Source organism: Fusarium fujikuroi, chromosome FFUJ_chr08 (genome assembly GCF_900079805.1).
Source record: "Fusarium fujikuroi IMI 58289 draft genome, chromosome FFUJ_chr08".
NCBI classification, from domain to species: Eukaryota; Fungi; Ascomycota; class Sordariomycetes; order Hypocreales; family Nectriaceae; genus Fusarium; species Fusarium fujikuroi.
In genome coordinates this window covers 1646328-1664126 of record NC_036629.1, presented here as the reverse complement: position 1 = coordinate 1664126, position 17799 = coordinate 1646328, and the positions used below count along the sequence as shown (strand labels likewise).

Here is a 17799-nt window from a genome sequence, read left to right as displayed (position 1 = left end):
TGGTGTGCCCCTTCAGTAGGAGATGGATCCTGACTATTGACATTCTATGAGCTCCAAATTCTTGTTCTCGGGACAATAACAGTCAAGTTCTATTCTCGGTCAGGGCAAACCCAGTAAGCTACACATAGTCTCTGTCATGGTGAATTACAATCTCTCCTCACAAATGGCAATCGAATTTTGGGTAAGTTGGGTCGGAATATGAGCATATTCCGTTCCTCAGGTTTGATTTGGCGGAATAAGAAGCTAATAAGCGCGTCAATCTTACAAAAGTTCCTCACCATGCATCTGTTGTCGTCACCACCTTACGAAATCTTTCACCGAATCGCGACAGCTCCAATCAGTCAAAACGGGTTTAGCTCAACAACAGCCAACGTCAATTTCTTCAAATTCGTAATCTTACAACTTGGTATATCCTTCAACCTCGCTTTTCTCCGTAAAAACACATTTGAGCTCCGCAGTCGCTATTTTCTAATTTCTTCAACACGTAACCATTTTACTCCTTGACAAGGACAGCTCTGTATCGAACCTTGCCCTCCTTCAAGTCGTGTAGAGCCTTCTCAATCCCCTCTTCGTTCAGAGGGTATGTCATAATGGTGGGCTTGATGTTCTTCCTGGCAGCAAAATCAAGAAGCTTGCGAAGGCTATCGCGAGAGCTGACCAGAGAGCCCTGAACGCGAATGCCCTTGAGGGAGAGCGAGGTCAGGGGCACGGGAGTAGACTCCAGAGCGGCAGTAAGAGGGTAGATGACACCATCGGTATCAACAAGAGGAATGAGGCTATGATTGTTAGTTGTGACGAATCAAATGCTGGTGCGGTGTACGTACCTGCTGTAGTCGACATTTGCGCTACCGCAGAGAAGCAAGTGCTTAACGGGCTTGAAGTTCTCGGGAGCCTCGTCTCCAGACTTAAAGACAATAAATTCAGAGGCGCCATAGTCAAGGGCTTCCTGTCTCTTAGACTCGGAGGAAGAGAAGACAACGACGTGAGCACCCTTAGCAGCAGCTAGCTTGATAGCAAGATGGCCCAGGCCACCAATGCCCATAACACCAACTCTATCTTGAGAGCGAAGCCCATACTTGGTCAGAACTGTGTAAACAGTTGCTCCCGCGCAGAGAAGAGGGGCGGCATCAGCGGAGTCGTACCCATCGGGAATAGGAGCAACGGTCTTGGAGTCCCAGACAGCGCCGTAGGAGAAGGAGCCGTTGTCAGTGTCAGAGAAACCATAGATCTGACGCTCACGGCAGTACTGGTCAAGGTCTGCAGCAGGGTCAGTACTGTTATTTCCTAGAACTCTCCGATTTCTTACCTGTGCAGCAGTTGTCGCAAGAGCCGCAGATCTGATGTGTGTATCCGAATCCAACTCTGTCGCCAACCTTGACGTTCTTCACTGACGATCCAACCTCACGAATAACACCAACGCCCTCGTGACCAAGGACAATTCCACTGGGCTGGTAGAGCTTATCCGTTCCACAAACACCAGAGTGTGTTGTCTCAATGAAGACCTCGTGGTTCTGGAGTTCACGCTCGACGGTGTCAGAGACAATCTTTCCCTCGGGGGTTCCTCGGAAGACCTTGTAAGAGACCATTGTTGCGATGCTATTTATGTAGGGTTATAGAGATGTAGAGATAGAGTTTTGTGTAAAGATGGGGTATATGGTTCGATTCGAAGGGGGCTTCTGGGCTGGTCTTTATATAGAAAACGGCTGGCGATAGCTACGGTTACATAGGGCTATCGGACCGGCCGGGGCAGTCTTCCTCATCGAGTTGGCCGACCACGCGAAGCACGGATTGTGGGTTTGACTTTGGAATGAGCCTGAAGAAAGAGACCGAAGTGGGGATGTGAAAGCTTCTTTTTGCCTTGATGTCGGGGTTAGCGAAGAGTCCGTCATTATGGACATTTTGGCATTCCAGGTTTTGCATGTTTTGGGATGTTTATTTCCGGTGAGACTGATCCAGTATCTTCTCCAGCACCCAGCTTTTGATGCTTCTCTTTTGTTGCACATTCAATATGCTGGCAACAGTGATGTTTCTTCACCGACAAGTCGCTTAACATGTCCCCTTGCCATTAATACCTACTTCGGAAACATCGTTATCTTTATCCATCCTGACCGTTTGTTTCAGGTCCTCGGATCATTCACGTAACTTGTCCCAGCTTTGTAATCTCAAAATAAAATTCAACCGTTGAAAATGGATTCTCGGACCGCTCTCGGTGGATACGGACCCGGTGGAGAGTGGAGGGCGGCGGAGCCGCTTGCCTCGGCACGGAAGTATTTTCCACGTGTACTAACAAGATCCATGACGATATTGTTTCTAGAATTCCTGATGGAAGGATTCGCCATGGAAATCTTTTGCTCCGATCGGCGGACATGATGTCATGCGGTGAGACCCTCAGGGTCTTGCATCCTTTGCCTTTCTCGTCAATCTGAGTTGGGATATTTTTGTTTTATGGTCTGGAGATTCGCCTTGGATCATCTCGATTTCAATTTGACTAGGCATGAGACCTGGATCAGTAGTGGGAGTTAGTGCCGGATATGCACCACTAGCAGTTAGTCTCCGAAGCTTTGTTCAAGAGTGACGATAAGTGACGAAAGGCATAGATATCAGACCATATCTTGAACCATTCTGGCGTCAGGGGTAAGTTAGACGATACGGCCCATGTTCATCCGACATCCGGGGACAAGATGCCACAGATAGCTTTTGTCATGAGACTTGTCTAGATTCTTCTGATATTCCTGTTAACTTGATGTGTATGGGCTTTTGAAACGTACATTGCGTTGCCAGCTTATGTCCTCCTGTTCACCTGCCCGAAAGATGGAAAGCAGATATCTACGAGGTAGTCGGGCGGTATATTCGTTTGTATCTCCAAAAATGCAAAGAGGCGAGGATTCCTTATGGTGACGATAACTGCCTTCTTTCAACTCATCGCTAAGTTACGGGATACTTTCTGGAAGCACGTGTTCTTTCTGGAGCTTTGAGTCGCGACTTAGTCTACTGATGGCCAACATGTTCAGTTACCCCTCATGGTCAGTCGATACTGTGTCGCTACTCGCCAGGGATGTTTTCATCCGATGACGACGGTGTTAGATAGTTGAGACCCGGAACCAAAGCCTATATAGTGTATGATTCACAGTGATAGAGTCTGGGAATGGCCTTTTGCCAGAACAATATTGGCCTCATTCCAGCTCATTCGAAGAGTCCTCGTCCAGCAAGAGATAAGATCTTGTGAACTCTGGAGCACCCCTATGAGCTTTCCCATGGCTGCAAAAGCCCATTACATCAGACTAGTCGACATAAATGGTGGCAAGGTACGCTCGAGAACCTTCACTTTCCTAAACGCAGCTTTGTCATTAAACTACACTTCTCGTGGCGCTTCACATGTTACCTGCCTCTAAATAGTTCACTTAAGAACCTAAGTCAACAACAATATTATGGAGTCACCGCTCCGCGATGCCAAGACGAATTATGAATGGACTCATGGCAGACATTCTGCTTGTACGATATCAGGCTCACTAGAGCGATTCTTCTATTTCTCTAGTCTTTCGTCACCTTGGAAGCTTCACTTCGGGGTGATCTGTCCCTGGAAGTGATATTACGTCGTTCAAAGTGGACGATCGATAGCTCGAGGCTCCCATGCACACCACGTACCAAATCCATGCATGATAGCAGTGATTCAATTGCTCAAGTGGCCAGTTTTCAGGATCTTACAAGTATGGTAACGTATCTCACTCAACTAGATAAGTTGAACACCGATTGGCCTTGGACTGGTTTCTTATTTGTCTTAGGCAATGATCACACCGCCTTCGTGCATGGTCGTGTTTTTGCTTAGCACATGACATCAAAGACAAGACTTGGAACCGAAATCTGACAGCGAGCATGGAGGGCAGATATAGAAAGGGTTTAATCACTGCCAGTACATATTAGGATTCTAGGGATTGTCAGGCTACTCAGTATAGTCTCAAGTTCTTTATTATTTACGGCAGTCACGAGCAAAAGGCATGCATGTAAAAGTGATAAGCCATTGTCATTCATAAGCCATGGCCAACTTCGCCATTGGCATCTTCCCCCATATAAACACTAGAACTAGAACAACATCAAAACTGAATCGGGTATAGACACATCGCCTAACAACCTCTATGGCGGTGTGATTCCAACACATGACAAATCTTTTACCATATTAAAACTCCATGAAACACCTTAATACCCAGATACACAACGATTAATATGTAATAATAGCCAATTTAGTGCTGCTTCAACTCAGCGGCGGAAACGGCAGCGTCGACGGCCTCCTGCAAATCGAGATGGAAGAAAGGTCGGTTGAGACCTTGCACAGCAATGAGACGAGCGCTGGTTGGATCTCTTGAGACACCCTTCTCGGAGCCAATGCTGTTGATAGAGTCGTCAACAGCCTCGATATCCTGCTTGATGGGGGCGCTCTTGGCCTTCTCATCGAGAGCAGCAGCAGTAGCAGCGCTGTCATCACCGCCGAGGTCGGCAATGGAGAAGATGGCCTTCCAATGTCCAGTGCCGTCGTGGTTAGTGCGGGGAGTGCGGAAACCGAAGCCAGCAGCAGCGAGAGCACGCTTAGTCCATCGGTTCTCGATGTTGGCGAAGTGCCAGTCAACGACCTCGGGAGCAGCGAACTTGTCAAGTTGGTTGCGAACATCAATCAGAGCTTGGATAGAAGTAACGTCGACGTTGTTAACACTGGAGAAATCAAGGACCACGGCCTTGAGGATAGGTCTCTCATCATTGTCAATAGCCTTGATGTGGCGGGGCTCTCGGTCGTTCCAAGGACGATCACCAAGCTTACCCAGAAGAGCAGGGTTAGTTCGTCGGCACTCCTGGAAGATGGTCTCGGTGAGGTGGTTCAGGTAGTGAGAGGCATTGGGGTAGTTGAAGCCCTCGGCAAATCGGTAAATGAAGACACCAGGGTAAGGAGTGCGGACGGTGACCTTAGGGTTGGAACCGTTGCCGTGATCAAGAGGAAGGAAACCAGCTCGGAGAGAACCCTCACCCTCGTCAACGGATCCAGGGCTGGCGGTACCGTCACTGACGTTGGCCTTCATGGTTCGGACACGGACAACACCGAGGAAGCGACCACGGGTCTTGAAGAGACGGAAGACGACGACAGCAGCGGACATGGCGATTGTGGTGTAGATACCGTTCTCGATGGAGCTGAAGATAGTGACGAGTACACCAGCGAAGAAGATGATGACCTCAATGGGTGAGACACGCCAGAACTGGTAGACAACCTTGGGAGGAGTGATGACATCTCCGACAGCGTGGATGATGACACCAGCAAGGCCTGCGTTAGGGATGTAGAAGAAGACAGCAGTAAGGGCGTAGAGAGCAAGCAAGACGACAATTGCAGTGATGACACCAGCGAAGGGAGTTCGGACACCAGCCTTGGACTTGATGGCAGTTCGGGAGAAAGATCCAGTGGCGGGGTAAGCTCCAAGGAAGGGACCGAGAAGGTTGCTGACACCAATCGCGACGAGTTCCTGAGAGGGGTCGATAACATAGTTGTTGACACGGCCGAAAGACTTGGAGATGGAGATGTGTTCGATCAGGACAACGATGACAGCAGCGGGAAGCTCAGAGACAAAAGACTTGATGATGGGGGTGTTGATCTCGGGGACAGCAGCGTGAGTGAAACCTGAACAAGTTAGTCAGTTACATATATTAATTATCAATTGTGAGACGAGATAGCTTACCACTGGGAACGTCGCCGACAATGCTAATGCGGGGCTTGGAGCGGTGGTTGATGTTCATGCCAGCGCTGATACCAACGTACAGCAGGATGACAAAAGCAGTTCGCAGGGTCGAAATGAAGAAGTACAGCTTAGCGCGCTGGGGCTGCTTCTTGGCCATGGTGCTGCAGAAAATACGGATCAGGTAGAGCATGGTCAGGGCTGACAGACCAATAGCAGCGTCAAGTTTGCTGCCACCCAGGTTCTTGAGGGTGTCGATGATCACACGATACGTTGCCTGACGGGTGTTGACACCCTTGATGCCCATAAGCTTGGGTACCTGGCCAGCGATAATGTTGACACCGGAGCCAGTCATGAAAGCGCAAATGGAAGGCAGAGGGATGAACTCAACGAGCCAGCCAAGACGAGCGAGACCAAGGAATGTGACAATTGAGCCGACGATGACTGCGAGGGCGGAGGCGACAACGTGACCAGGAACATCCGGCAGGGAATCGGCAGCCTTGAGGACGATGTTACCTGTGACCTGGGACATGACAGCGACGGGCTGAAGAGTCAGTTAAAGTTGTTCAGCAAGATTAAAGCGTACTTACACCAATGGTGATGTCCTTTGAAGTGGCGAAGAACCAGTAGATCAAGACACCCATGAAGGATGAGTACAATCCATATTCGACGGGAAGCTGTGCCAGCTGGGCATAGGCCATAGACTGGGGAACAACGACAGCACCAACAGTGATACCTGCGGGGAGTTGATGTCAGCAAACAGAGTCTCCCCGAGAATGAAACCGCACCGGGGAGTTAACTTACCGGCAACCAAATCACCAATAAACCAGATCAAATTGTACTTGCCGACCCATGACAAGAACGGGAAGAGGTTGTAAAAGTATTCTCCAATAGCACGAGTGCTGGGTGTGATTTCTCGAAGAAATTCACCAACTGTAGGCTCCTCTTCGATGTAAAGGTCTGCATTGGTGATTGAAGGCGCTTTCTCTTCGGGTTCGGTGTGATCGGCGCCGATGAACTTTTCCAAGGCCGTCTTGGCAGAATTCTTGCCAGGTTGAGACATGTTGGAACAACAATAGCAAAACCAACTGGGGAAAAAGGACAACGCTCAAAAGAATAAGAAAAAAGACGATGGGAGAAGGGAGATAAAGTAAGATTGTTGAGTAGGTATGCAAGAACGGGGAGATCAAAAAGATTGATCAGCAACGGCACAACGTGGGTATTTGAGTCAAGACGTGCCGTGGGTCCCCAAGTCGGATTGTCGCTCGGTCGGTCGGGGGTGTGATGCAGCGCTAGCAAGACTTTCTCCTAGTTAGGACAAGTAGTCGAGGTAGCTATGACGACTGAAGTTCTTGGGTCTTCAGGGCCAGAGGGTTGATGGAGGGAAATGGTGAGCCAGATCGAGTCGATCTGTAGGATATGTATGGGGTTAAGACCCGGTGAGGGAATTGAGAAGTGGGAGCGAGGTTGACAGCGAGATAATCGAGAAGAAAGAGGCGAGGAAGGGCCACATATAAATTTAGACCGGACTGGCTGACCACCAGCGGCGATCCGAGTCCAAGGGCGTGTGTATTGTTTGCGAAGTCAATTGCTAAGCTGTCACTATCGTTCCGTGACCCTGAACCTGTAGTTATCCTGGTTTGGTCTGGCCTGGCCCACGCGGTAGTGTCATTTCCTCTCAATCCAGCCCTTTTTCAGGCTTCATGCAATCGTGACCACAGCCCAAATCCAATGCCACAACGTTTCCTTTCTTTTTTTTTTGTCGAGCGGGGAGATGAGAGTCTCACTGAGCGAGTGAACAGGGATCGACGAACGCCAAAAACTGTGGGTGCTGCTGGCAATGCCTGTATCCTTTGTAGCCTGTACATGCGAGCTGGGGTCACATTGGAGTTCTCCTCGGACCCTCGTGCGGTGTGTCATTCCCTTCACACCCCAAGCTATCACTTCCCTTGTCTTGTCTTGTACCGCGTCAAGCTGCAGAATTGATGGAGGTAGCGTGGGGAGTTTGCGGCAAAAGCTGGGTGTCCGGGGCTCCATTAGAACCATTGCGTGCTGACCAGGATCTGAGCATGCAATTGTTGCTATCCCAATTCAGCGCCAAAACTCCACCAACATTCGTGTCGTCTCCGTGGCAAGACCGCATCTCTTCAAGAACAATATTCTCTCAGAGCTTGCATTGAGCGACGCTTTTGATGCTCTGTAAGTAGTATTGAACGAAATGACAAAGGTCTGTGAACATTATGCTGACCTTGCATTGCCACGCTCAAAGTTCATGAAAAGAGAAAATCCCTGCTAGATCTCGCGACGATATGGTCCCCGATTGCGCCATTCGATCTAAAGCCGTTAATGGTTTAGTTCCGCTTTCTAAGCGGCAGACTTATTCCCATTACGGAATAGCAGACTTGAAACCATAAAAGCTTTGATGGTAAAATGAGATCATCATTGGATTAGAAATGGACAATGAACTCATCCCATTGAGACACGGAGGAAATCGAGCGTGAAAATTGTTGTGAATTACCACATTTATTGTGTAGCGTACGGAGTATTGTTATCCACGGCTTACAGTGGGTGAGGGCACATCCTTCAGGGACCTTCGGGGAGTTGGTCAGGTAGCTCAGGTACCCCTGTCTTTGAAGTTTACCTCGCCGTTACCGGCCTGAGAGCTTTTCGTTCCATGCATGTTTCTATTCTCGGGGAGATGAACACTGTTGGACTCTCAAGCCTTTCATTGCTCTATTACGTCGTTTTGGCGCCATTGTTCCCTTTAGAAAGAGTGAATCGTCGCTCTGGATGAAGACTTTTTCGCTGTTCAATCTCTTCAATGACCCAATATTCATCATGATGGCCTCATCGGCCCATATCCCAACTCCCCGTAACGCTTCGGCCCCACTCCCCTTTGCTACCGGTGCTAACGTCCCTGGCGTTACGGGACCATGAATAACCTTCATGAGACTCGATATCACATCGCGAATGCCGGTATGGTTACGGAACAGAGCCCACAATAAAGCTGCAAATCTCTCATGTCCAAGCTTCATCATGAAAGTCCCGAGCCCTCCATGTAGTCCAGAATTGCTTCTGGTGAGACTATTGCTCAGCCATCACGACATCCATGCTCTACGCCTGAGGATTCAAGATGGGTCCCTATTTTCGGGGAGTCCAGTAACAAGTGCACATCCATCCTCATTTGTCTATTCGTCCATTCGTCAATTTCCACCACCCCCGGTCCAGCGCCCAACCCTTGCTGCCTCTCAAAGTGAGTGTGCACCAAAGACAACTTTAGTTTCCCAAGGCTGCGGTTGCGCGGTCACACATCAGGTCTAGACTCGAATAACTACACCTACTGTGCGTCAAAGAGGCTCTAGATTGACAGCTTGGCCGTGATACATGTTGCCGATCTTCCGAGTCGTGTGTGAAGCGGCCAGCTCTCGATCAATAGCTTCAACTTACAAGTCAGCGCACTGGCATGGTGCAATATGGCAAGTCCGAAATCCTATCTGGCGCAATAGACCCTTCCATATTGCTCATATTAGTGCGTCGCATGTGTCTTTTCTCATTTCAGGGAACGCGGATCTCCATCTGGGCGATCGTGGCCGCGTATTAGCTTGCTTCCATTCGTTACAATATGGACCATCGTAGCACTCTCCGCGTAATACTCTCGGGCCATCGCTGGGTCGTCGGTCGTTTCCCGCCTTTTCCTTACGAGATCGAAACAGATTTATCCCGCAGTGGCCGGCTGCGTCTGCTGTTTCAGCTCAAAAATGGTCCCTTTCGTCCCCCACTCACGCAGGCACGCGAGCTGGGAGTAACCTCGTTGACAGTCTCTCCCTTTGTCATTGCTGCATGTCTCATTGGATCAACAATAACCCTTGTTCCGGACCATCGGGGCTTGCCCGACGGTCCAGCTTGCATTTGGACGAATGACTTGATCAAGAAGCCAATGTACAGCCAAGGCCTCACCTCATCCCTCCCGCTCGGGACCATAAGCCTTCCGGCTTGGTCCCCCACGAAAGGCGACGCCTTCCGGCACAAAGTCCGCCAATCCATATACAATTTTGTCTTGGCCATCTCGATAGCAATTTGCCTTGGCGAACGTGGTATTTGAGCTAATGCAGATGAGTATCAGGGGATTGCTATTGCAAGGCTGTCGTCGTCGGTCCTTCTGTTCCTTCGATGATCGAATTTGTCTATGCGTCGATGAATTTGCGACAGTTTCAGGGCACTGCACATCGCACCTTGCGATCCAAGCCCCATGGCGAATATTTCCAGATCTTGCGCGCCATCAGGTAAGCTTATCCAGCACTGTTTCTGCGTCCTAATCAATCTCGCCACGGTTGGTGGGATGAACAACCCAGATCTACCCTTGTCGTCCAGTTGGGTGGTGGTAGTCTAGTGTCGGGGAGTGTACATTTGGAGCCGTCTTAGCTCGGTGTGTTTTTGAGCGAGGTACGGTAGTGCTCACACACTCGTTGTACACGGTACTTGATCCCCTGCCAAGCGACGCCCACGTCTTCCTTTAGCGCAGCCGTTGGCTTCTCCCGGGAATGCATCCTCCAAGCGGCGCCACCAAATGCACGCGAGCACATCCCGTTGTTCTGGGAGCTTGGCAACGCACTTAATCGGCAATACGGCACACAACCCTGCCAACAACTGCAAGGTTATCAAGACATAGTCGAGTTTATACGTGGGATTTGCAGTTCCAACTCCAATTCGGACGTAATTGAGTTCGTTCGTGGCTGGTCGTGGCCTTGCGAGATTCGTTCTCTGATTGATTCGTCAAAGTTCCAATTGGGCACGACATTGTGAGCTGAACCTCCACCTGCCACTATTGGTTATCGTCCGTGGAATTGTGACAAGTTAACGGTCAAAGGTGGCAAGCCATTAGACATCTCATCTCGATAGTCAATTGCGTCGAAAGCCACGGCGATGGTGAAAGACGGCCAGGCGCGTCTGTTCCACTTGTCACGACAATGTTATTACGTCGATAGATGACAGATCGATGTGGTCGTCAGCGTAAAGATCGGTCGGCTACTGGAGGTACCGTATGCTATGGGGCAACTGATCAACAATCTGGACAATCTAGATGTTCCCATGTCAGCAGAGTTTATTATGCTTAATTGCGTCGACCCACATACCACGTCCCTAGTGACATTCGGTATTCGTCCATCCCGGTCATCTTGTCGTGCCTCGGAGTTGCGTGGATGTGGTGTAGGCGCTGCTGTCGTGGATCGACAGTCTCGCAATGTTGTTGTGAGGTTGAAAGAGAATTTTTCCCTCACGCGGCTCAAGTCGCGTCCAAATTCAGGACCGTCATTTGTCCGTGACTTTATTTCGGGGAGTTCACGGGGAGTCGAGACTACCAAGCCTCTCTCGGGGAGTTGGTGATGGGTGGAGAGTAGAGAATTCTTGATCTGGCCAAGGTGACCGGGACTGGGCACCAGAAATTGAGACAACCGAATGGACAGCGCATCAAGAGTGGCAATTACACTAAAGGGCTGTTCTCAAGCTAGAGACTTATTGACTGATTGACGACATATTGTCGCAGGTCGGCTGGTAGCGATCCGGTTGACCATCGAGCTAAAGAAATGATTTTGATGTGAATAGCCATTGTTAGCTTAATCAAGACAGATCACAAGGTCGTTCGTGATCAGTTTGCGCTATTTTCTACACGAGTGGTGAGATTATTGGAGCTAATTGTGACGTTTTTGGACTTTCTTTCCACCTTGTTCTCGTCAAAAAGCTGCATCACCATTCTCCACGGTCGGTAGTGGAATGAGTAATGATCGTGTAAAGTCGAACAACGTCGGGTTGACCACTCGCCATCCATCTAAAAGGCGTATTAAATCTACAGGAAGCCCAAAAGAGGCCGGGCAAGATAGTAGGGATGTTGGACAGCTATTTATCTGTGAACTTTTCTTGGTGTTGCTTATTGGGACAAATACTGTAGGGTAGCTCACTTGTGGCAGCTCTGAGTTACGGAGATCTTGTCTCATCTCATCAGTGTCCTTTCTTTTTTCACTAGGTTGTTCCAGTGCAGATAATTCTTTAGAGGCTTTGTTACGTATAAGTTACTGGTAGGCGTACAAAATTGAACCTGCAGTGGCATTATTGAGGTGAATCCCCCGAGAGGTGAAGATTAGCTTCGACCCAACACCTGGCCTGGGACAAGATATTCTCACTTGAACAGAGCTTCAGTAATCTCGAAGGTTATGGCTATGGTAAGCATCAAGACGAAGCTAAGTATGACTCGTTTGGCTACCTTTTCACATGCGCCACATATCACTTGAGTTCAGAGATCTAAAAGTGACTAAGTCATACCTCAATTTAACTACCACCCGAAATCGGAGGCAAGAAGAATAAACAGCGATTCGGTGTTTCAGCTTTTACACTGAACTGAAGTACATTTTCGTGACTCTTAAAGACAGGGAAGTGATCCCAGTGACTCATTTCCTTGCAAAAAGCGTCGCCATCGCAATCCTTCCGATAACCGATATTTACCCATGCGTGACAATGATTCATTCATCCACGTATCTCAACCTATTTTTCTCGATGCCATTTCTCGATCTGTCGAGTCTAGCACTATCTGAGGGACTTGAAAGTCATAGAAATGGCGGATTTTGTCAGAGTGTACACGACCGTACCAGAGCAGCTCTTGGCGCTTTTGACTAAACAACTGCCCTACTCGCTACCCCTCCTTCGACGTCTTCAGTTTACCAAGTTTGAAAATGGCCTACGAGAGACAGCAAGAGTCATACTGGTAGCGGAATCTCAACTTGAGGAAGGGGTAGATCTTCCGAAGAGATTCACTGCGGCGTATATCGACGTCGGCGGTGGCCCTGACACGCAAATGTGGATATACTCGACTCTCGAGCATCCCGATAATGCTGACACCAACGACACGGCTGTCTATGAGCAGCAACTCCAGAAAATTATCGAGGAGAGCGTCGTGATAGCAAAGGCTTATGGTCATCCCCTCGTTTACGGCGAGGCTGTCTTAGTGGGAACATTGCACGACTCAGTCCGAGATCTACTCTCCAAGACAGGCCGCGTTCAAGCTCGTGAAACAGGGGCATATGACAAATGGCTGTTCAAGTATGAGGATCTTCCGAAGGAAGAAATAGCTTTACCCGAGGGTATGCACTGGGGAACGGCAACAGATGATGATTGCCGAGTCGTCATCTCCCGAACCAATATTCCGAGAACAGTGTAAGTCTGATTTTGGCCAACTGGAATACTAGCTGACGCCCCATAGGCAAGTCCTGAGACGCATGCCAAGCTTGGTAATCAAGCTCGATGACGGAACGCCTGTCTCCTGGGCTTTTCTGGGTGAGTTCCCTCGAGCCTAATTCATGCGGCTCAACTCTAATTAGACTTAGGGTTCGATGGCTCACTAATCAGCCTCCACTGCGAGGTGCGTATTTTATGACTTCAAGACACGATACGAAGCTAATTGTGAGCCAGGAACCGTATCGTCGACGTGGCCTTGCCAAGACGCTTGCTGCGAAGTTGTTTTGTGAAAAGTCTCTTGACTTTGGTGATGATGGCTGGTGTTCTGCTGATGTGGCACCAGACAATGACGGAAGTCGAGGAATGTGCAAGAGATTGAACGGGAAACCAACTTGGAGGGTTTCATGGTAAGCATTCGTGTGACTGTAATGGAATTTGTGGGCTGATAATCTCAGGGTGCTGCTGTTTGTCGGAGAGAAGCCACCAAGTGAAACCAATGGTACCAAGAACGCATGATGTACTATGGGGGTTCTTGAGCGAACAAAAGACTTCTCTGGACGCATGCTAGGTGCATTTGTTACAGGTTTAGTGCCCATGAACTGAACTTTCGTTGAAAACAGGCTCAGATAGACGGTTGAGATAGCGCGTAGGATATAGAGCGAAGATAGAATGAGACCGGAAGCCCAGTCAATTTTCGCATTCTGGCTGAATTAGTCATTCTGTCACGCTATGATGCATGCTACTGAACCACCATTCACCCCGGACTGCGCTCAGTCTTCCATGAGGCGCATCGGTGATGATAGGATGTACGTAGGGCTTACTCGGGGAATTTTTCTGTAACAAGGGATCATAGCAAGACCCGCAATCGCGTACTACATCCATTGTTGATGTCGGATATTTAAGACGATCGATCCGTTATCTTGATTGAGTATTCAGGCTAAAAATGTTCCATGGCAGTTGTCAGCCTCGACTGCACAAGTACTCTAAATGTAATCAATGTGTAACTAGATTGTATCATGTTATACTTATATTTGGGTCCGATGTACTGTGATTGATGTATGCAGTTGTATTCGGGTATTTGACTCTCGAGAATAGCCTGATATCGGGTATTATCCTTGAAACGTGAAACTTGGGCCACATGGTTCTGGCTTATGCCAAGTTTCAGGTTGAGGATGTTGCCGTTTGCCGATGCTGGTTACAAAGTACGGCCGTTAACCCGTTTCAATTGAAATTAACTGTGGAACGCGAGGTTAAACGAGTGGATTTGAACCGGAATAGGTGCCGTGGCTTTATTGCTAGAGACGACGTTGTATCTGATATCAGAAGACGATGTGAAGTCCAGTGATGAAAATATATGCCGAGATCGAACATATCTTGGTCAAACCTTATCTCATAAATCTTTAATACTTATTCGATCCTCGGCAAAATTACCATTTGTAGAAATGAAACTTGGAACATTACGAAGCTGAGCGGAAAGCATGAATATTTGCTTGGCATCTAGATCTAATCGGCCCACCATCAGCTTAACGCATTAAAATCACCATCTCCCGGAAACTATAGAAGGCCAAATCGATATCTATACTAAAATTCATCTCTTAGTAGGCCAACCCTATACTATATAGTACTATAGTTAATATTTCTTATAATTTAATATAAGTAGGGTAAATATAGATTTAACTAATTATAGCCTTTTACTTAAAAGGGTTATATAGCTTTATATAACTTTATAATAGTTATTATTAATCTTAAGTTTAGCTTTATTTTTATTCTTTAAATTTATTATACCTTATAAAATAAGAAATCCCTACTTTTAATATATTATATTTACCTATAATTACCTTTTATAACTTAATATATACCTTATTAAATTTATATACTTTAAAGCTTTATTTTTATTTTACTTTAAAGTAATTTAAAGTATATTTTCCCTTTAATTTTATATTTAAAGCTAGATTATTAAGGTGCTAGACTTTAGCCTATATTAACCCTTTTCTTACCTTACCTTTATACCCTTTTATGCCTTTATATTATATTAATTAAAGTTATATAATTAAAGGCTTTATTTTTATATCTCTTTTATCTTTTATTTTTTATATTTTAGTATATTATATAAGTAACTTAAGGCTAATATTTAATTAAAGGATTTATTTAAATATTATAAAGACCTATATAATTCTATAATATTATATCTCCTTATAAAACTGTAAAGGCTAAAAGGGAGTATTTAGCCTATAAAGCTAAAAAAGCCTATTTTATAGAGGAAGTTAAAGCTAAGTATATTGCTATAAAGAAGGCTAAAGTTAAGTATATTACTGCTAAAAAGGCTAAAGCTAATTATATTACTATTAAAAAGGCTAAAAAGAAATATATTGCCTTTAAGAAAAAGCTTAAAGCTAACTGTATTACTGCTTAAAAGAAGAAGGCTAAAGAAGCCTATATTACTGCTAAGAAGTTTAAAGTAAAGTATATTAAATTAAAGCAATATTATAATAAGCTTATAGAAATACTTACTTATATTAAGAAAGAAATAGATAATAAAGCTCTTAAAGAGGATTATATTATTAAGAAGAAGTAACTTAAATATTAGCTATATATCCTTAAATGCAATAATAATAAAGACTATAGAGCTATAAAGAAAGCTCTATAATATAACTTTAATAACTATACTTTTAAGTATTTAACTAAAGAGGTTAATAGGATTTTTATCTCTACCTTTAACTATAAGGCTAAATGCCTTCCTATAAACCTATAGTTAACTATCTAGATATATATAAATATATTAAAGAATTATTTCTATAAAGGCCTTATATATATAAAGTTTAATAAAAATAAAGTAAGATATTTAATTACTTTCTATTTTATATTATATTATATTAATTTATATAGCTTCTTAAGGAGCTTAATTTACTCTTTTTATATAAAAAAAAAGGTAAGAACCTTAAGGTTAAGTATATACTTAAATTCTTATTATAGAATGCTAATATTATACTTTACTATCTATATAGATTTATAATACCTAAATTACTTCTATATAATAAGTATATATTTAGTAATAGTACTCTTATTTATTACTATATTATAGCTCTATTTAAGGGCTATATTAATTACCTCTAGAACTATTTAAGATTAAACTGCAGCTATATTAAGGGTATATACTTATAGTGCCTTATATATCTCTATATTAACTTATTTAATAGTAACTTCTAAGAAGTATAAGGCTATATTTAATACTATTTTTATTATTAGTAATAATAATAGCTTTTTATTTAATAATAAAGAGGACTTTATAGATATATTAAAGGACTTTACTAAAAAGGAGTATTATAGATTCTCTTAATTCTTCTATAAGGTTATTAACTATAAGAAAAAGAAGAAGAAATCTAAAAGTAAAGGTAAGTCTAAGTTTAAGAAGGTAAAAGGCAGTAAATAAGGTATTTTAATTTTATATATAACTATTTAAAATAATACTAACTTCTTTTAGCTACCTATAATTAATTTTTAAGTCTTTATTTTTATAAGGATATAGCTTATAGATTATAAATTATAATTAGTATTATAGATATATAAAGTATTATAAAGTATTATAGGCTACTATAAATAACTATAGGGCATATAAAGTATTATAATATCTAATAGTAAAAGTTTAATATTTTTATTAACTTACTTTATTAATTAATTATATCCTTAAATTATATCTATAATAGATATATATATAAATCTTATAGTACCTTATAGCACTTTATAGCACCTTATAGTTCTTTATTATAAGTAATTTTAAATATTTTTTTTAGTATTACTAATTATAGTTAGTATAGTATATTTATATACTATATCTTAAGGCTATATACTATAGTATAAGGCTATATATTATTCTTTATAGTTTTATTTTAAGCCCCTTAATATAAATTTATTTTCTTATATTATATTAATCTTTCTTTTAACCTTATAATAAGCTCTAAAAGGCACTTTCTTATTAATTTTAATGCTTTCTATATTTAAATTAAATAATAGAAGTATTATAACTAAATAACTATAAATAATATTATATAGTATATTTTAATTAAGTTTAATATTTTTATTTCTTATAGAGTATTATATTAATATCTTTAGATTTAGCAGTTAGATTAAATAATATTTAATATAACTTAGGCCTAAATAAAAAATACTAAGGCATTATAAAATTATATTAAAGAGCTTTTCTTTAAAAATATTCTTAAGGATAAAAATATCCTTTTCTAGTTATAAAAGGAAGGCTTTATAGTAATTAATAAGGGGCTAATTAGAATATAATAAAGCCTTAGCCTTTTATAGTATTAGACCTCTAAACAGAAAGAGAAGTAATTTATTAAATTATACTATTTCTTTAAGAATAATGCCTTACTAAATACTAAGCTATAGTTATTTAGTTAGATATATTTCTATATTTATATTTAATAAAAATAGCTATCCTTAAGTTAATAGGCACTATATAAAGCATTTTATAACTTTATGCCTATAAATATAACTAATTAATAGAATATAATGCAATACTATTAAACTAAATAGATAGCATCTAGGCCTGATTTTATTTAGTTAATTAATACTTATAATAAGTTAAAGGCATAAAGGATTAAAATATATATATTAATTAATATATACTTATAGTATATTATATAGCTATATATTAATATATTAGCTAATATATTATAAAGTATATTTAAGTAATACCTTTATATTTTAAAGAATTAAGAGAGTATACCTCTTATTATTTAATTAGATTGTAATAATAAAACTCTTATAATAGCTAGGGCTTATTTTTACCTTTTATAAGTATAGAGCTCCCTATAGGCTATTATAGCTTAATAGATATAATTCTATAATTATT

The 17799-nt window shown here is 43.3% G+C and overlaps 3 protein-coding genes; 1 reads left to right on the top strand and 2 right to left on the bottom strand.

The window, feature by feature from the left end:
* Positions 1-493: 493 nt before the first annotated feature.
* On the bottom strand, positions 494-1586 carry FFUJ_12314 (related to ADH7-NADP(H)-dependent alcohol dehydrogenase; the record flags this gene model as incomplete). XM_023581905.1 has 3 exons in its annotated part: positions 494-776; positions 825-1257; positions 1307-1586. The coding sequence occupies 3 exons, from the start codon at positions 1584-1586 to the stop codon at positions 494-496; spliced, it is 996 nt and encodes a 331-aa protein (XP_023434518.1).
* Positions 1587-4238: 2652 nt separating this feature from the next.
* FFUJ_12313 (probable sulfate permease II) lies at positions 4239-6774 on the bottom strand (the record flags this gene model as incomplete). XM_023581904.1 has 4 exons in its annotated part: positions 4239-5656; positions 5715-6255; positions 6302-6447; positions 6516-6774. The coding sequence occupies 4 exons, from the start codon at positions 6772-6774 to the stop codon at positions 4239-4241; spliced, it is 2364 nt and encodes a 787-aa protein (XP_023434517.1).
* A 5541-nt stretch (positions 6775-12315) lies between these two features.
* Positions 12316-13451, top strand: FFUJ_12312 (uncharacterized protein; the record flags this gene model as incomplete). XM_023581903.1 has 5 exons in its annotated part: positions 12316-12914; positions 12961-13034; positions 13085-13119; positions 13170-13342; positions 13391-13451. 5 exons carry the CDS (start codon positions 12316-12318, stop codon positions 13449-13451), a joined length of 942 nt encoding a protein of 313 aa, XP_023434516.1.
* Between the last annotated feature and the right edge of the window lie 4348 nt (positions 13452-17799).